At 43.7% G+C, this 20,517-nt stretch overlaps 1 protein-coding gene across 3 annotated transcripts in view; it reads left to right on the top strand.

Moving 5' to 3' along the window:
• Positions 1–20,517, top strand: part of anks1b (ankyrin repeat and sterile alpha motif domain containing 1B) — a 183,902-nt gene that overhangs the window by 48,726 nt on the left and 114,659 nt on the right. For all 3 annotated transcript variants that reach the window (XM_079335793.1, XM_079335792.1, XM_079335795.1), the window contains 4 exons: positions 1,847–1,927; positions 3,673–3,829; positions 15,402–15,554; positions 18,016–18,159. In XM_079335793.1, the coding sequence (XP_079191919.1) occupies positions 1,847–1,927; positions 3,673–3,829; positions 15,402–15,554; positions 18,016–18,159 (535 nt within the window). The remainder of the gene's footprint in view (positions 1–1,846; positions 1,928–3,672; positions 3,830–15,401; positions 15,555–18,015; positions 18,160–20,517) is intronic.

Genomic DNA, 20,517 nt, shown 5'->3' with positions numbered 1-20,517 from the left:
GCGCCCACTGCGCAACAGCACTGACCTTGATCATTGTGTGGATTTCTGTCACACTCACTGAATGTTCTGCTGCCTCAGTCATCCCTAACAGTTTTTTCAGGCAGCTTCAGCATCTGTCTTTCAAAGAGGGAAAGTTCACCTTCAGGGAAAATATCTGTCAATAAAAAGTCTTTATTTCGCTCTAAGAGAAAAAAAAAACTAGTGGACAGACTTTCAAGCAAAATGCACTCGATACAGGGGAAGAACAAACTAATTATAAACTGCAGAAAAACTGTCCAGCTCCCGATGAGGAACTTTATTTTAAACAGGGCAACGTTTGGTCCAGAGGCTCTTCTTCAGGCCTACAGGTCATCCTTTGGATGGATCCTGATTTTTCTGCAGTTTTGACTTAAAATAAACAGAAGTAAAAATAACAAAGTATTCGCCTTAAAGACTTCATTTCCCAGGATGCCTTTTCCCCAAAATTGTCAAAAGAGACTTAATAAAACAGATAGCATTTTAAGGCTGTTCATATCAAAACCTGCTGTATATGCTCATGATGACTTTCTAAAAAAAACAACAAAAAAACTAGAACAAAAAAACATTTAAGTAGCTGTTAGAAATCATCAACACGTCAGCTCGACTTAAGGCAGGAATTTACCTAATTAGTACTTCTCTCTGACGCTTTCGAAGGAGTTCATGAGAAACAGAGAGGTCATATAATTATAACCATGGGAAAAGCCTAACCTCCATTTGTTCTAGTTTGTGTTTATTGAGTATGTAAATGTGCGTACTGGTTATCCTGATGGGATTGGGGTTTCGTGTGTTTGCCTTCGCATGCTCAGCCTGTTGTAACCTACTCTCTCTCTCTTTCTTTACCAACATGATGAAATAAGGTTTGAATGCTTCTGGTTTGGAATCCCCAAATGAGAAATTACACTCCTCGCCTCGGGACCCAAACAGATTAAAGTAACATTCTTTTGTGTGAGGACATAACCAAAGAAACAAACAAAGAAAGACCAACCTAATCTTCTGAAAAGAGCTCTAAACGTAATTTTACACAGGTTTGAGCTGTTTCTTCCACATAAAACAGCACACATAATGAATGTGTTACTTCAAACTTCAAAGCAGGTGTTTATTTGCTGCTGGGATTTTGAATTGTGTTGTTTCTGCTTAACAAAGACCACAGAAAAAGCTGCAAAGAGAACAATCTGCCCAAACTACATGTTCTCAAAAAGACACAACAAAAGTCCCTTACCGAGCCCACACTTGGTAGCTACATTAGGAATGGCTTCTCATTGGTTGGATGTGGTGTGTCTTCCGGTGCGTTCATATGGTTTCGGACACATTGGAAAAACGAGTGTCCGAGTTGTAAAATGCAAACGAACACCTTCTGAAGTCGGGAAACAATTAGGTGCTCGAATTTGACGTCAGAGTCGATGTGCAATACGTGAATGAATAAAAACTGTTCTAACGATAACAAAAACCCTCCATGTGATGATGGTTATCACATGAAGTCAACAAGTTTGGCACCAATTTCTTTCCCAAGTTGTTGCTCCGTCTTTGAGCAGGTATCCGACACCACATGAAGGCACCATTAAACCAAACAGGTGCAAACAGATAACAAAGAAAACAAACTCGTACAAATCGACGGGATTAAAATGTTCTCGCCAGCGTCAGGTTTTGTGACAATATCTCAAAAGCAACACGCCAACAATCCTGTCAACAGCACTCAGACAGAGCGTCAAGCAGCGTGTGGAGAAAACAACAGACACTTGAGCGCTGACAGGTGATGAGCAAGGGAGCCGGTGTGTACTTCTCACGAGTGTTTGTATTCATTCTGATGTGTCTCTCCTTTCCTCTCCAGCATGTGGAAAGGCCTGAATGTCAACTGCACAGACAGCTCAGGATACACACCTTTACATCACGCTTCACTCAACGGACACAGGTAAGACTTAAAGTGTTTTGTTGCCTTTCTGAGTTTGAGTGTTTTTAAATGATGCACGGCACGCTCTGAAGATGCTTGTGAATACATGTATGTGCATAATGTAAACGTGCCACGTAGTCCCAAAGCCTCTAGTTTAATTTACGTTTCAATACTGCCGTACTTATAAGCTCCGCCCACAGAAATGGCTCCTGAAAGGCGCTGTGATTGGGCCCTCCTGGGATATGATTTAAATCAGCGTATGCACGTGCCATCAGTAGTGTTAGCGCTGGCGCTGGCAGCCTGCTGTATGTTGTTGTACTGCAAATGCTTTCACATGTTAGCAGGCTGACATTGCCCTGTGCAAGCTCTGTGTGTCTTTGCATCTGCACGGTGCTGTTCTCTTTCTCCACCTGGGCCCGGCTGAGACGTCCGTTAACACGGTGCGGATTAGCTGCAAGCCTGACCGCTATCCCCTGTATGGCGGAACTGAAGGATTAGAACTGTGTTTTGGGGGCAATTATGTGGATTTTCCTCCTTCAGATCAACTCTGTGGAGAGAGGAGAGATGGGAGGGGAGCGAAGAATGCCGCCTCAGAGTGGAAATTAGGGCGGCAACAAAGAGCTGCAGTGGAGTGATTTAAGGTTTAGGTGGGAAAGTAACAAGGGAACTGGCAATTAAGATATAGATAGAAGAAACTTGGCGATGAGCTGTGCTGCTTTTAGAGATTTGTTATTCAGGCTGGGCCTTTTCAGAATATTTTAATCATGTGGAGTTTTTGTCGATTAAAAAAAAGAAGCCCTTTCCAAGTGCACATTAACTCATATTTTGGTATATTTGACCCTGAGATCCTCCCAGTGTGAGTTTTGCAGCACAGCTGCCACTTAAACCACGGCGAGTTCGATAAAATGAAATAAATGATTAATTAACAAAGCATTTCATTAAGCGTCTCCTGTGAGAGGTTTTGCCCTTCTCTCTCCGCTGTTTTCCACTCCTGACATTTCAAATGCAAATGAAGCACTTCACCTCTCCTCTTCACAGGAGAGAGGTGACAACTTGAGCCTCCTAACACGAAACACTATCTCTGACACGAAGACTGAGCTGCACCTAACCGGACAGTGACATAAAGATTTGTAGATTATCGAGCTGTAAAGTGGATTACTTTATTAAAAGGAAACATGGAAGCAATTGTTTCAATTTGTGATTTTGGCCGACTGTGACTGCTACTGGATTGGTTGTTGTGCTGTTTATTCACTTATTGGCACACTGCTCCTCCATCCATGACCGAATCCTGTTTTAGTTTGCATGCTTGTTTTTTTTGTAAAGCTTTATTTTGGGGCTTTTGTGCCTTTTTATTGGAGAGACTGTTCAGTGGATAGAGACGGACATCAGGGAGAGAGAGAACCAGGATCGACATGCTTGGAAGGAGCCGCAGGTTGGATTTGAACCAGAGCCTCCATACAGGGGACGAGCGCACCGCCCACTTCGCCACCGGCACTATGCAGGAGATGAAGCCAATTCATTTGAAAGTTTTAAAGCTCCCGCGAGGAGATCTGAGTTTGTTATAAAACAGAAGACCACCCGCATCATGATTTATTTCTACATAACTATGTCTCCGTGTCCCGCCAAGTAGGAGGACAGTCATCCTCCGTTAGATGATCTCAAATATAAAACATAAAGTAAAATACTGTCACTTTTATTCTTAGCAATGTTTCACTTGTTGTTTGAGGCGAATATGAACGATGCGTTTTGTGATGTTTCCTTCGCAGGGACGTGGTCCTGAAGCTGCTCCAGTTTGAGGCGTCCACAAACCTAGCTGACAGCAAAGGATGCTTCCCGCTGCACTTGGCCGCCTGGAAGGGAGACGTGGACATCGTGCGCATCCTCGTCCACCATGGACCCTCGCACTGCCGCGTCAACCAACAGGTAGACGGCCGAATCCCTAATCATCATCAATATCCTCTCCAAAAAAAAAAAAAAAAAAAAGCCTCAAAACTCCACAAACGCCCATTCTTGAGGTTTTTCAACAGTAGATTTTCAAGACAGTCGTTGACGAGGCTGTCAGTCAACCTTAGTTCACATCATGGTTTCCCTCAGCAAGACTTGGCCTTGTGCCGCCTTGATGAAAAAACCCCCCCAAAAAACAGCCTGCTCTGTCTTAGATAGAGAGGGGTTTTACTATGGGCCTTTTTTGTTTTTACAGCAACAGTTAGTACCCAGGGGGAGACCACAAACATTTCATAAATCCATCCATTGTGTCTGTTACTGAGGAGTCCTGAGCCGCCTCTCCGTTTTTAAATGGTCACTCATGACTGATACAGACCCTCTGCTTGTGTGCTCTATCTGTTCTCGTAGCAGAGAGCTCTCATCAGTTGAATTAAAGTTGAGTTCATCACTCGTTCTTCTCGGGGCTTTCAAACCAGCGCTGCCACAGGTCGTCTCATTATGGCTGCTGTCCAACACGGACCATCATGCCTTACAGTTCCCACTGATCTCTCTCTCTCTGACAGCCGGGTGAGCGCTTCCCCCCCCCCCCTCCTGCTCTCTGAGAGCATTCAGCCTGCCACAGCTGTCAGTCCTCATCAGCAGAAATGACCTTCTTCTCCTCCCTCGCTCTTTACTCTGTCTGTCCCCGCCCGCGGCACGTTGGTGATGTCACGGCTCGCTGATGCGCCGCATTTTTAAGAGGCGTCCGACGCGTGCAGGAAAGAGGTGTTTCAATCAGAAGTGCTCGCTGAAATGTTAATGAATTGGGTGTCTCTTTTAATATTCCTGCTCCTCTGATGGCGACGTAGTAATGGACCCCACAGGTTATTGGAGCGCTATTTACTCTGCCCAATAAGCACTATCACCATCAACCCAATGACTTCCCTCAGAGAGGTGGTACAGCCTAATTGTTCGCCGTGATAAATGGCGTCCCCCCCCCTCCCCGGCCCAGAGGTTTGTCAGCAAGTGAACACGAGTCGTTTTTTGTCCACTACTCAATGATTTGTGGAGCTGAGCATGTGCTGTGCAGGCAGCGTGGACACACAGAGGGATGCTGACTGAGAAGACGCTGCATGGAACTGGACTGCAGTGCGCCGTCAGTGTGTTTTTAAATGTGTGTGTGTGTGTGTGTACTCTTATTTTCATCTGGAAACGTATAGGAAGATTTCTTGTGGGAAAACTTCAGGTGGAGTGTTGCGTGAAGCTTTGACCAAACCAGTCGAGCCGTTTGACGTGGAGGAGGCAAGACTTACTCGCCGTCGGCGCTTTTTGTCGCGTCGAAGCGAGTTCGACGTCGAGACAGACTTGTGCTGTTTGTTTCTGCTGCAAAGACTCCAGCTGGTCCTGCCTCACTTCTGTCTCGGGGGGGTGACACTTTTCGTAAGTCGATGGATGATACAAGTAGGAACTTCACAAAGAAACTGTCGCTTTTCTTCAGTAATTCAGGGAAGGTTTTGTCACAGAGATAATAAACATTCCCTAACGTCCTGAAGGATTTTTTGTTTATTGTGAGATTAAGAAACATACTGTAAACGGATGTTCAGTACTTAGGAGGATTTTTCACTTACGGGAAAATAAATGCATATTTCGAGCTTTCACTCTTTGCTCTTCAGATGTTTTTTTTTTTTTTTTTTCCTGACTTTTACACATAAGATGTTCATGAGGAGCCTCAGGGACAAAAACATGCTCACACGGCGCCATAATCATGTGACGCAGGTATCTCTAAAGAAGTGAAGTCACGCTTCTATTAACAGAGAGCACAGAGTGTGGAATGCTTTTCATTGCTGCAGTCGAAGCTGTGAAGTTAATTCTCCTGAAGGCCGATCTGGTTTTTTATCCCTGAGAGCAAAGTCACCGTTAAGTAAGACACGAGGACACGTTGGACTAATGTTTGAATACCACAGGACATGATGATTAAAGCTGGAAATCTTGCTTTTTACATGAATCGAATTTTTCTACCACTACAAACGACCACGTGTCCCAATGATATCTTTTGCTGCTGTCAGTGCAGGTTTGATTGTCGATAAGCTTTGAAGAATCTGCGTGATGTTGCGTGACGTTGGTTGCGCAACCTCAAGGCGTGCTGGACTCTTAGAGGAAATGAATGCATTGGTGTGAATGTTGTCCCAGTGGAGTTCAAGGTGTCGCTCTTCAGATCCACGCTGCCCTTTTTTTCTTCCACACTCGCTTTCACTCCTGCGAGTCTGTGACATGAAAGAGGGGAAGAAAAGCCTTTCTGAATTCTCCCACACTGTGACACTTGTTCAAACGTTTAGTCACGGTGATAAGCTCCTCCTCGTATCTCTCATCGTATCACACATCCCACTCTCAACCCTGTTCATCAACCAGCTGCACAACTGCTTTTTTTTTTTGTTATCAACAGTTTACATCTCTCCGTCTGTATAACAGCGTTTGCATGCTAAGCTACAGCGCTCACGTTAGCACGCTTTGGCTGTCACACAAATCAACACGAAGGCCCCACCGCGCCGCGCTGTGACGCTCTTAAAAGGAGCCGCGTTTCGTGATTTTTCCCTTTCAGCGCTAAATTCTGCCAAAACCATTGGCTCCTCGGCGCCTTTGAAATGACGTGCGTTTTGCACGGCGCGTGTTTGCACCATAGTCGTCCCCTCGGTGTGACGGTGCACTTCTTCTCCGGTGGCGGGCGTAAATCAGAGCTGATGATTGATGGCGTTTACGTGCGTTTACGATGTCTGAGCTTCATATTTTCCCCACTGAGCGTCTTGCGGAGCAGAGCCTGCATGCATTAGAGAGGGTGATATACTGAGGTCTCTGCACGCTCACACCCATCACCCTGACTTACAGCAGCAAGCCCATTACCCCACTCTCAACCACATTACTCTGCCCACACTCACGATGACGCGTGTCAGAGGTTGGGAGTGTGTACATGTGTGTTTATACCTGTGTGTGTCCCTTAGCTTCATTTGGAGGCCAAATTCTTGGGTTTAATATCTTCTATTTTTCTCTTCAGCCAGAGAGAGAGAAATACAGCATTTCCGCTCACCTAAGAACACAAGGTGACAAACGGCGACATGAGAGTACAGGAAAGGACGCAGGAGAGAGCTGTAATGACTGTAAAAGGACTTAAAAGTGTAAAGAAACAAATTGGAGAAAGTGACTTTAGCGGGAGTGTGTAGGTGGGCCAGTTTCACTCTGCAGCGAATCGAGGATTAATGGAGGTTAGTGGGTGTTATTAGTTGGCGGTAAACCAGTTCCAGCCCACTGTTTACAGCCTAATTGGTCCCAGTAGTTCTCGCTCGCAGCTGTTTTTGTTTATCGTCGGAGCGTGTGTGAGTGTGTATGAGTGAGGCGGAGCCTGTCCAACAGGAGGGGAGGATTTTAAGTGTGTGTGTGTGTGTGTGTGTGTGTGTGTGTGTGTGTGTGTGTGTGTGTGTGTGTGTGTGTGTGTGTGTGTGTGTGTGTGTGTGTGTGTGTGTGTGTGTGTGTGTGTGTGTGTGTGTGTGTGTGTGTGTACATGAGAGAGACTGTGATAGATGATGAAAGGTCGCTTGTTTACTTGAGTTCTGCTGGAATAAAGAGTGAGGCATTGTTTGTTTTGATCGCTTTATCAACTCCAGATTCTCTCATGAACTAATACCTCAAAAAAAATAAAAAATACAATTCTTCAGGATAAGTCAATTTCTCAAAGTAATCTCCTTCGATGTTTTTTTTTTTGACCTGGACCTTTGACTGACAGCTTCTTCTCTGTGCATTCAGGGTAAACCCATTCAGTAGCTCTGACACAGAATACAATAAGAAATGCAAAAAAATAAGACGTACACATTGTCATTATGAATGTTCATCTTATTGGCTCATTTGCACTAGCTAACCCAATACACCACTGCCTTTTAACCTACTGTGGACTGTAGCCAGCTTCGAGTTGAGTCCGATATTTAAGGTAAGGTGTGATGAGGATTACTGCAGATGCAAGTGCACACTTTATATGCCTTTATAAATAGACACTTTTCATTAAAGCCCCATCACTGATCAATCGCTGAAAGCCTTTTCGCCCCAAGATTCAACCAATAGCGAATAGCGAAAAAACATGCAGGCAGAGTGAGCGGGCCGACTGATGATGACATGTTTAACCCTTAAGTTCCCAGAGCAACATCTGATGATTAAGATTAGTGTGTTTGGAACTGAATGTGTCTGTGTGAGGGGCTGTTGTTCTTTTCTGACGTACAGAGTGTGTGTGTGTGTGTGTGTGTGTGTGTGTGTGTGTGTGTGTGTGTGTGTGTGTTGTACAGGGCCTCTGGTGCAGCCAACTTAGGGTTTGTTGTGTGTGTATGGGTGGGTGGGTGACTGCCTCGGTCAAGTATGTCCCCCCCCCCACCGTGCCGCAGATGTATCTCAACAATGTTTTCTTTTCCATCAACAGAAGGAATGGAGGGCTGAAATTATTCCTGTCTCTCTCTGTCTTCTTGTCCTTCACCATTTTAACCCCCTTTTGCTCCTTCAGAGGAAGAGATAGGACCAAATGTGTAGAACTAAAAGAGATACTGAGGAGGGTGCACTCTGCAATGTGTGGTGTGCATGGGTGGATGCATGCATGAACGCTTCCTACAGACTTTCCTCCAGGTGCAGCAAAGCCCTCTGGGAGGCTGTGTGAACTGAGCCAAAGGTAAAAGGTTCGGAGGGTTTTCTGTCCGGCTGTTTTGTTTCCAGGAATGTCTTTCTCCATCGGCGCGAGCGTTCGTCTTCCAGTGCGTGTAATTGCACACGTGTTGCTACTACGCATAAAATGAGACCATGTGTTTCCTGACAGTCAACATGCGAACACAGCGTCACAGGCTGCGAGAAGAACCCCCCCCCCCCATGGGAAAATACTTGCTCAAACACCGCCCACCGCAAAAACACACAGTCACACTGTGCCATAGGATGTTTTTTTCCTCTGAGTAATCGCTTTAAAGAAATATTATGTCATATGTTTTCCTCCGCCTGACGCTCTGTCTCCCTAATTAGAGTTCACTAATTGAAAACTGATTCATCTCGCCATGAATCCAAACAAACTTCTGCCCGCAGTTATGATTTCAAGCTGCGAGCAGATTGTGTGCGAGCGTCTCGATCAAGGCAGACACTTCCAGCATCTTTTTTTTATTGATATTTTTGAAGCAAAGGCTGATATGTGGCGCGTGTGTGCTGCTCGGTGGGAATCAGTTTTTAGTTTTCTGTCATAAATGTTGAGGCCTCTTTATGACCTACGAAAGGAAACGGGACCACCGGCGACAGGACTGATTATTAGAGCCCGAGGACCCTCTTGAAACTCGAGGAGTTATTATTCTCCCTCGCCACTATAAATCTCTTACTTGGGTGCTTCTAACCAAACTTCACCCTAAATTCTACCTTGTGTGAATTGAAAGTGGTTTTGGTGCATGGGCATAGCCGAATGTCTCCATAGCGCCCCCACTCAGGATACTGTAGTTAACCTGCATGCACTGAAATGGGTGGGCCACATGTAGCTGGATGAGACGAGAAAAGAATGACATCATGACCATACACCTTAAATGTACGCAAAGTGCGCTATGTGCAGTCAAAGTCCAATTTTTGGGGATTTTCAGATTTCACAACATCCCTACTTGAACACACTAAAAAGTAGAATTTTTTTTTACTCACAGCGCCACCTCGTGTGGTTTACGTGGCGGCACGTTAGCGGGCCAGACCGAAAAATAGAGATGAAATGGTGAATTAAAGAGGAAAAAAAAAAAAAAGGAAATGTAACCTTTCCATACTTCCTGTAATCCATGTAAAAAGTATACACGTTTTCACGAGATGCATCGATACTCAAAACAAGAGCCGAGACTAAAAGAAGAACATGTTCACCTTGTGCGTCGCCCCTGTCTTTCCTCCTCTCTTTATTTACCCAGCTCTCCCCAGGCGGCAGACTGAGCTGCTGGGATTATGAGGCGCAGTATTGGAGCTCATCCTGTATATCAGTCCATCAGCATTAACACGGCGTGCGTTCAAACAAATACTCCCCGCGCTTCATTCGCTCTGGTTTCACTTCAGCCCCGGCCCGTCTGATAAGGCTCGCTTATTTGCATGGATGAAGCTGTTTGTTTGCTCCAGTGCAGATGAATTCAGATAAGAGTGATAGTGTTTACCATGGGAGCTGTGTGTACGCAGGTAGATGTACTGTTACGCTGCGAGTGTACATGCAGCTGTCGTGCATGTCCTTCAGTTCATAAGGGAGCCGCTGCGTGCACAGTGAAGATTTATCCTCAGGAATTGCAACAACGTCCCCATTACATAATGATAAAACCTCGCAGCCCTCTCAGTAAAATCACTGAAAACGCACACTGACATCCATTTGTATGGGCATGTCAATAATGTGCTGCCATGCCTGTTGATGTGTCATTAGTAGATGGCTGCAGCTCAGAGCCCAATCAGCAACAATACACCGAGTGTTAGATGATATCGGAAAGCTGTCAGAGCCAGCGTAATGGAAATATATAGCCGGCTCTGAGAACATGGAGGGAGGGTTTTTTTTTCCTTCTCCTCTTCTCTCTTGTCCTGTCAGCCTGTTTCTCTGTTCATCTCTTTGTCGCTCTCCTTTCCGTCGGGGAAATGCAGTTTTTCCTATCTGAAGCTTTGTCAGCGCCTCGGATTGGACTGACAAAGCTTTAGTATTATTATTATTATTATTATTGTTATTATTATTATTGTCTGTTTAAGGCTGAGCAGACATTCAAAGTTGCCTTTGTGGCCGTGTTCAAGTTATTATCAGTGATCACAACCAAACGTTGACCAAACAGTCTCAGCAGAAGGTCCAGTGAAGGTCTGAGTGATTAAATTGCCCAATTAACACGGAGTTGTTGATTTTCCCTGGTACCTCAGAAACACTGGTTGACAAATTTGTTTTTCTTGTAATACACTGGATAATTTTATTTACCTCCCCAGGCCACCATACATTATTCAAACGCCATCAATTGACTTTGGCTTCACACCAAGCCTGCATATAGAGAGAGAGGTAGTGTTTCACATTAAGTGCAGCTTTAACAAGCTGCGAAGAAGGATGTAAGGAAAAACTTCTAAGTAAACATGAAGAGATATTCACCATGCTGACACATGATGTCATCAGTGTGACGTGGATGTGGGAAAACATAGATTTATGTCAAAATCAAGATTGTTATCTTATGATATTTTTAATAGATTCGTAACTTCCAAAATGTTTCTTTTTTTTGTTTTTTTTGTTTGACTTATCAGTCACTCCCTGCTAAGTGCTAAGCTAGCTCTCGCCGCAAGAAATTCAGCTTGTCTCACGCATGACTGGAGTGGATCCTGAAGTATGTACTAGTTTAAAGATAGGCTTTGATTCATAAATCCAGGATTGCTAATGAATGGAAAAAAATATTCTGAAATGAATCTTGACAAGAATCCAAACTGTATTGCATCACGAGGCGCCCAAAGATTCCCAGCTCGACAAATCCAAGAAAGCGTTTTAATTGGCCGAGAAGAAGTAAACAGCCCTGAGTGCAGGGTGAGTCATCACACACTAAACAAGTTTGACAGGGAAAGAAAGCAGTTATCTTAAGTTGCTTAAAAAATATATATAAAAAAAGAAGCACCCTCCTGACTAATTTTATGTAAATTCAGAATCTACAGTGTTCGCTCAAAATACCCACTCGTAGTTTGAACTCTTAAAGAAACAGACGCCTCGCAAAACAGCCCTGTGAAGATTGTAAAAACGGTCTGTGTTGGTCGCCATAGCAAACGTTGCTCACCTTGCTTCATAACGGTAGCAGCTTCGAGCCTCTCTCTCTTCTCTTTGCCTCTGTAAGTGTAAAGGCTATAGACTCCCTCTCTGAAGCCTCTTCAAAGATAATTGACTCCGGCTGAAAACAGCCAGTGTGCTGCTGTTCTTCACAATCATACCGTTTCATATATCAGCCTGCTTCTTTGTGTATCATCGCTCACAAATAAACTCTGAATATATCCCCCCTCAGGCTTTTGAGCTTTATTTCCAGGTGCTTTTTACATTTAACCTTTAATTGGTGAACGACCCATTGTCCACACACTGCACGGCTATTCGCCACTAAACGCCATCAGTGGCTAAAGATGACTGATGACGCTGCAGCTGTGTAGGTTCGGGACCAGGCAGCAATATATTACCCTGTGATGAAGACGGTATATACAGTAGATTGGAAAAGATGTTCTTGAAGTGATCCCTCGAGGGAAAGTGACTCAGTCTTGTGGAAAACACTTTGAGTGGAATATACACACAGAGGGAGCGAGTCAATGGAGTTTATTAAACAAAACACACCCAGCGATTACAGCAGTAATCTGTGACGAGCGTGAATGACGGCGAGTGTGTGATTGTTGTGCTCGCAGTGCTGCAAATCAGACCTGCTCTGGAACGTTCCACTCTGGACAACGATGGAGGGGTGTGCGCTCCAGAGGGGAGATGGCATGCATCTGATTGGCTGAGAAAAGGGGGGGGGGGAGGTCCCGAGCATGTTTGTGACGTTTTCACTGCTTGATCACGTTGTGTGTGTGTCTTCATATAGATAGGGTCTCTTTTCCCTCTGACACTCACACACACACACACACACACACACACACACACACACACACACACACACACACAGACACACGCACACGCACACGCACACACACACACACACTCTGTATCTGTTCATCTCTCTTACTTGCTGCTTGTGCTCGGAGGGGTAAATGAAAGTGTAGACGTGAAGGGGGGCGGGGGCGGGGAGGGGGGGGTTCTTTGGCTCTGGGGACAAAAAGAGTAAGAAAAGGCATGAGATGAGATCTGAGCAGCTGACTGCGCTCATGATGTTTAAGAATTTCATCGTGGAGGTTTGAGGCGTCAATCGACGGCACGAGATGTGAGGGAATTTGATAATGAAGCAGAAGAGAGGAGGAAAAAAAAGGGAGACTATCAAAGACGTGTTTGTATTTTGAAACATGAAACAGAATATTAGAAACTGTTTATGACATGAAATACCATGTTGCATGTTTCATCAAGGCCTTTTTTTTTCTTTAGCCTGACGTCATGCAATGGTTTTCCTTTTGGGTGCAGGGCCTCTTTGTTAAGATTCCTTAGAAACATATCAGTGTCTAATGACTCAACTCAACGGACGTCACCTGAGCTCAAAACTTGAGATATTAGTACAAACACGTTTCTTCATGAATACCTGATTTGTATAAATGTGTCCTTATGCAAGGGTTTCATTCATGCCTGTGGATGTTTATTACATAACCCTTATAGCAGATACTGTAGTCACCATTCAAAGCACGCCTGCTCTGACTTCTGAGTGCTCAGTTGTTTTCTGCAGTCGTTGGAAATCACTCCCTTAAATTGACCAACAGCAAAGAAGTTGTGTAAATGAGCAAAGTGCAGCCGTTGTCTTGAACGTGCCCCTGCAGTGATTTTTAAAATGTCCATCCAAAAATGCTCTGATAAATGATTGATTCAGACTTTTGATTGCTGCTGTGTGACCGCCAATCTGACTGTCATTTCCCCGTTTTCTCAGACATTTCAAACATTCCACCACTCAGCCAAAAGTTAACTTGTATTTTCTTAATGATGTCGAATGATGGGAGTGAGTGAGACGGTCCAGTTATGAAGCATTAAGGCACTATAAGAAACATTCTAGCCTTTTTTTTGGGGGGTCTCTCTATACATACACAGGGAAGACAATCTATGGACATTAAATGAAAGTTACTGTAAGTTCTCTCGCTGTTACTTAAGGAATGTTTCACCTTCAAGAGATTGATTTCTTGTTGGTGTGACTCTTACAGTTCTTTCCCCTCTCGTCTCTTTGCTCTGTCCATCACCTTGTTTTCTCTCTCTTTATGTTGGACACAGTGTCCTATTTCAGCCGCTTCTCTTGGACGCTCGGCGGCATCAGCACAGCCACACACGCATGCCCCCTTTAAATGTTCCTCGTGATATTATTCCCAGAACGTATATCTAACAACATATAGACGCCTGATTACCCACATATAAACATCCAAAGACTTTGTTAGTTTAGAGCCCACCACTTATCCCGTCTCTATCTCCTCCTCGCTCTCTCTCTCTCTCTCCTGCCTCTGTATGGACATCCATCATGTCTTTGCTCCTCACTGGGTGTCCGTCTGACTGTAGTTTTCCACTCATTACTGGGCCTCTTCTTATCCAGAGCTGCAGGACCCCGGAGACCACCAACATTGTTCTGGTCCTGACAGACAGAAAATGGCCGTATATCGTCTAAACATGAGCTCGCCCCACAAGTTCAAAGTAACCTTTCAAAATGAACAAAAATCTCTCGGAGACGTGTCGGGCCAACGTGCTGACCGGGAAACTACGCAGCATAAATAAATGATCATACCCTTTTTTTTTTTTTTTTTTTTTTTTTTTTTTTTTTTTTAGCAGCCTACATGAATAAATGTACACACAGTTGACGGGCTTCAAGTATTTTTGAAGGGGTTCATCATTTTTTTTCACAGGGCAGCTGGTTGGTGTAGATAATATGCCGTTTGCAAACAATAGCGAGGAAGGTGAAGACTTCTAGCGTGGAAACAAGCGGACTATGTAGGTCTCCTTTTCCTAAAGAGCCTTTGAGGAACCTTTGGTCTGTGTCATATCTGACTCACCCTGTGGACAAAGTGGTTCCTCCTGTTTTCAAAGTTGTCCTTTTTTTCCCCCCCGGCACCATCAAGTTATACACATTGAAAAAAAAAAAACATGCACAACCTCAGCTAATTGAATATTCCATTACAATTGTGCTTTCAAATGAAGAATATGAGCCCAGAAAAAACAAACAAAAACTTTGTAAAATTTGTAATGATTTGATTGAAAAGCCTTCGAAGTGAAACTAAACCTCAACACAGACTACTGCCAGAAATATTTTAGATAATGTGTACTAAAGTGTTTCTATAGCCTTTTCTGTTTTTGAGTAAAGCTCCTTTAAAAAAAAAGAAAAGAATCTATGGGTGGGGGGTTTTTTTGCCAGTAATGTAGTTTTTTTATTGTCTTTTCTGTTGTGCATGTGCATCGTGGCAATTTGTGTTCACAGATACACAGAACACGACAGGTTTTGCACTCCAATAAGGATGTCATTTCTTTAAGACGTGATTAGTGACAAAAAGAGCTCAAAGCCGCTGTTGGTGACCTGAAGATTTCCCTGATAGCTCGCACAACTCTGACATGCTTTCATAATCTAAACATGCAGAAATGACATACTGCCCTGACTGAAAAGACATGTGCTTCCTGTGTCTTCCTCCTCTCTTCTCTTTCTTGTATCTCAGTCCTTTGGCACACATTTACATTTCACCTCATTCTCATCTTCTTTTCTTCCTCTTCCATCACCTACCTTTCTTATTTACTTTTGACCTTGACTTCTGCCTCACTGCATCCACTCATCCCTCTTTTGTCATGTTTCTCCTTTCCCTCCCCGCTCTTCATTATTCCTATAATTCCTTCATCCTCTCCCATCCTCCCTTCCTTCCTCTCACCTGTCCTGCTGTTAACCCTTTTATATGTTCCCTTCTTCCACAGAATCACGAGAGGGAAACGGCGCTTCACTGTGCAGCCCAGTACGGACACTCTGAGGTGGTGTCAGTGCTGCTTCAGGAGCTGACCGACCCCACCATGAGAAACAGCCAACAGGAGACGCCTCTGGACCTAGCAGCTATGTATGGACGCCTACAGGTCAGTGAGATTGACTCACAGCAGTTTAATGAGAAAACTTATAATCTCGACGTGTAGATATTTCAGTCTGAAGACTAAATATGCCATGCAAGACAGCAAAAAATCAGATGAGAAAACTTCATTGATCTCCAGAATGGGGACTCATAAGTCAACTCAGAAATCGTTAAAACACAAGAAACGCATGTGTCTGACCACGCCCCTCTCTGGAAGGGGATGTGGCTTTGGCCTTCTCGCTCCATGCAAAAATTGTTCACGTTTGAAAGGCAGACCCAAAGACAAAAACAAACACCTCGCTGTGGGAGGGGTTACTGCCCTTTGTGATGTCACAAAGTGAACGTCTCTAAACGGCCTGTTTGAGCACACTTTTTCTGAAAAGTGGAGTCGGACAAAGACGGAGTGGATGGACTTTTCTCATAATTGGATGATTTATAGTCAGACTAAAGACACTTATTAGTGCTTAAAAACATGGGAAAGTGTATCTTGCGTAACGTGACCTTTAAAAATAGAAAAGCCAAGAAGTGCCAACATAATATTTAACCATTACCTTTCCTTGCAAGCATGTGACCTTAAATCCTAAAGTTCCTATCTGTAAGACACTTCTAAGCCCTACATGTGGACAGTTTGATGAGGAGAGAGATGAAGAAATATGTCACCTGACCTTTTGGTAAGTCCAGAGGGGAGTGGCTCAAATCTACCCCGAGTGGTTCCTTTTTTTTAAAACCCCTTTTAAATTTTTTTATTTTCAATTAAAATTGATGTGTATCTACTAATAAGCAGTTACCGTTGATTGTAGCGCGGCTAAATTAAAACAAACATGCAGCCGTGACAGGGGATCATTTTGTTGTTCTACTTGTTGCGAGGCATATGTGAACCTCTGCATGCCTTCTGTGTCCTGATGACGCTCCCTGTGGCAGGTGAAAAGAAGCAGGTGGCGACTCAATCTGCACTCTCCCCGGGACAACAGCGTTTGCACATTTGCAGTGACGAGGGGCGTCATCTGTTCAGAGACGGCAATTCACTGTCGATTATTTAAAATACGGCGGAAGTTTGATGAAAGGAGAACTTCCCCAATTACCTGCTGTGCTTGACAGGCAGGCAGGTAGAGATCTTTACACATGCGAGTTTACTCTTTTATCAAAAAGTTACACACACACACACACACACACACACAGTCACACTGAGAGGCGTACACAGCAAATGCCTGCTGATGTTCAAAATGCAATCACACATTCTCTCTGTGCAGGTAGTGAGTAATTGCAGTCAAGCCATACAGGTTTGTCTGAGTGTGAATGAATAATTTATAAAGGCAGCAGCGTTTCTCTCTCTCTCTCCCTCTGCATGATAATGAAGGGAAATCCCTGTGGTGGAGTCTTCTGCTGCATAGAGATGGAACGAACGCAGGGCAAAAGTTGACTTTACGCACACACGGAAACACATTAAAGACAGAAGCTTCCAGGAGAACTGTGCGTTGTTTAGCTGCGTTATTAAAAGCGCTTTCCATGATCAAACAGAACTCTGCTGCCTCTCCAGCCTCCTACTAGGTTGATTGACAAATCTTTTAATGCCGGGATCTGCACTACAAAACAAACAGTGACGCAGACCCTACAATATCTCTGTGTGTGCTATAAAACACCGACTTCTTCACCGCTTGACTTCCTCTTTCTCTCATTGTCAAAAATATTGTTTTTTCAGACATGAAATTTCACAAAGAATAAATAATCATGTAAATGATATTAAATTCATACAGAAATAAAAAAGGAAAATAACTGTTCTGACTAAATATTCAACAGTCAACAGACCTTTCAACACATGGACATACTGTAGTTCATAAATAACACGAATCCTGAATCCAGTAATATATACTTTTAACTTTTGACCCAAAAAGGCTTAAAATGAAATGCTTCAAAGGGTATTTTTGTTAAACGTTTATATCACTTGGTTTTTACCAAAAAGTAGTATGAACAAATTAAGTATGTTCCAAAGCAGACGATCCACACAGCAGACAAGGAACAGCATTAGCCTTCAATGCTAAGCTAGTTAGCTCTGTAACCGGCAACTAATCAGATGTTAACTTTTTAGAAAACAAAAAAATGGATTTCAGTAAAGAGTGTGATGATTGAACCCCTCAGGACCAACATTTTAATAAACATTTCAGTAAAGAATGGTTGTTAGCTTAAACTCTTCGATAACAGCGTAATCCTGTGTGTCTTCCGTAGTAGATGTTTGAGCTCTAATTAGGAGGTGTAACCAGTTTTAAAGATGTTCAATATAACGAAGTCATCCAAAAAAACACAAAACTCTGCACTCAAGAAATGAAATATCACTGAGATGAGTGTAAAAACACAAATACAGCTGCTCTAAATAAAATCTTTAGACTTTATATTTTTGTCTTAAAACAGCATCTTCTGGCCTATTTAGCCATTTAGTCCCTGACGCCGTGTGGCCGTGTTTCTCTGTGCAGGTGGTGTGCATGTTGGTGAGCGCTCATCCCAACCTCATGACCAGCCACACTCGCCGACACACTCCGCTTCACCTGGCTGCGCGCAACGGACACCACAGCACGGTGCAGACGCTGCTCGAGGCCGGCATGGACGTCAACTGTGTGGTAAGAAAAATGAACGGCCTTAAGCGTCTGGTGTCCTCTATCGGCATCTGTGGGTTTAACAGATTTCGACACGGATAATTGTCGCCTCGCGGAAGAAAAGCGGAATATTGCTGCTTTTATTTTTGGGTTTTTTTAGGCTGTGGGCAAAAAATGTTTCCTCTCCAGAAAATTGGATTTTATAAAACGCTCTTGTCTGTTTACAACAAGAACGACATGGTTACTTAGGCTCATCTAAAGTTAGCTGGAAGGTGTACTTAAGTAGATATAAGGTGTCAGGTAAATGGGTCACGTCGAGACTTGAACAATCATATCCTCACTCTCAGAATAAACTCTTTGTTTCTGAGTCATAAAAGTCAGATTTTAAGACGGCCACTGCAGAAATGATCTTCGGACATGAACAACACAAGGTGAGTGGAGTCCTTTAGGTTCACATACTCGATCCAAAACAAAGAAACAAGACGACGTTTCGTCAGGCATAAGTTCTTCGACAGAATGGAGTTACAAAGTGGAACTTGACTTTGCCGTCCTCTTCCTGTTTTATCAGACTCTGCTGCGAGAGGAGAAGGTGAATGGAAAGATATCTCTTTGTCCTTTCCCGCTGAGTAAATCTTTCAAAGTCTCTGTGACTCTCCTTCCTCCTCCGTGTGTCTCTGCTCTATGTGAATATTTTAGGAGCGGCTGCCTTGTGTTTTTAATGAAGGGGGAGGGGGGGGGGGGTACAGCGTTGGTGTTTTTTGTGAATATAATACACCACAGGAATAAATGTTTGGCACATTCTCCTTTTGAAAGTGTGTGTTGTCTCTGTTCTTCGTTGCGAGTGTGTATCAGAGAGCCTGTGTGCGCAGTGGAAGCCTCCCGTGGCGTGCTGCTGGTGAAGCGGGATGAATAATTGATTGGGGGGGGGGGAGAGATTGAGAGAGCAAAAAGAGGAGGATGAGGAGGATGAGGACAGGGTGTTCTTGAGAGGTCCTGGGAGTTCACTGCTTCCTCTCCGTACACTTTACACACCACAGGGCTTCATTACCACTCACTTTCTGTCATGCTGTTTGGACAGGCTGGTCATTTACATTTTATCTTGTTGCGTATTCTGAGTCGGACAGACGATTCAACGCAGCTTTGTCCCGACTCTTTCTGGGCCATTTGTCTTTGAGAAGCCTTGTCAAAATACAGCCACGCTCTGCTGCTCTCTTCAACTCTGTTTTCCTTCTCCTGAGACAGATTTCTCTGACAAACGGATCTGTTTGACCTTAATCGCTTCTCTTAAATGTTAAGTGTTTTAGTGTTCTTATCAGCGTATTAAGACTTTCTTCATACTGTCCCTGTTGATGAGACTGATTTGAAAAAACTGCTTCGCTTTTTTGTGTGTGTGTGTGTGTCAGATATGTCAGGGTTTCAGACTGGTTTCTGGTTGGACAGATGTGCCTGATGGTGACATTCAGAGAAGACATGCAGTCCAGTCCTTAATGAGGCCAAACTAAAAGTGAATCTTGTTCTGGGCCTGAAATGAAACTGATTTTTGTAAGAAAAAAAAAATCTATTGAGAGTGCACATATTGTACTGTCTGTGGTCTCACAGGTCTACACACTGTGTAGGAGTCCTATGCCTTGCTCTGGGCTAAACTCTTCACTACTTTGCTCTTGACAAGTAGAGATGTGCAAGACTATTCAACTATTCGGTCAAACATCATCACCCTCGCTGTCCAGCTAATTAGATTATTCATGTTTTTACAAGTTGGCTGTCGATGAAGCTCAAACTGTAATACAGCCGTCTGCCACTAGTCGACGCTGTAGCCATAGATTTGCTGCATATCTGGCTAAAAGGCCTTCTCTTCTTGCTCTACTGCCTGGATGTAAACGAGCACAGTGCATCGATTGTTTCACACAGGAGCAGCACAGTTTGACAGTGTTTTGATATTTAAAAAAAAAAAAAAAAAACTGTCTCAGTGCTATTAAGTGATCATGAAGAAATAGAAATAAAAACAGCTTTGGGGCTCAGTCACAGGAAGATGCTGAATCTGAATCCAGAAACAAGTCAAAGCTGTTGTTCATAAAACAGTTTGGATGACCTTCGTCACTCACAGACTGTGGGCGCATCGGAGACGTTAAGTTGACAGTCTGATCTGACTTGATGCTCATTTTGCTTCACAGACATACGGCACAGCAGATGCTGCGTTCCTCCTCTTGCAGACTGTGTGAGCAGCACACATTATAAACAGTAGATGGAGCTTGTAAAAGACTGTATGCTCCATAGTTAAAGGCTGAGGACGATCTGATGTCATTGGTTTCCAAGATTACTTTGTCATATTCGTGCCCTTTAGTGTGTTCAAATCTGGCACACAGACAATGTACCTGCTGTTTG

Source organism: Symphodus melops (assembly GCF_947650265.1).
Source record: "Symphodus melops genome assembly, chromosome: 22".
Lineage (NCBI taxonomy): Eukaryota > Metazoa > Chordata > Actinopteri > Labriformes > Labridae > Symphodus > Symphodus melops.
The sequence above is the reverse complement of the archived record's forward strand: the minus strand, read 5'-3'. Positions and strand labels throughout refer to the sequence as shown.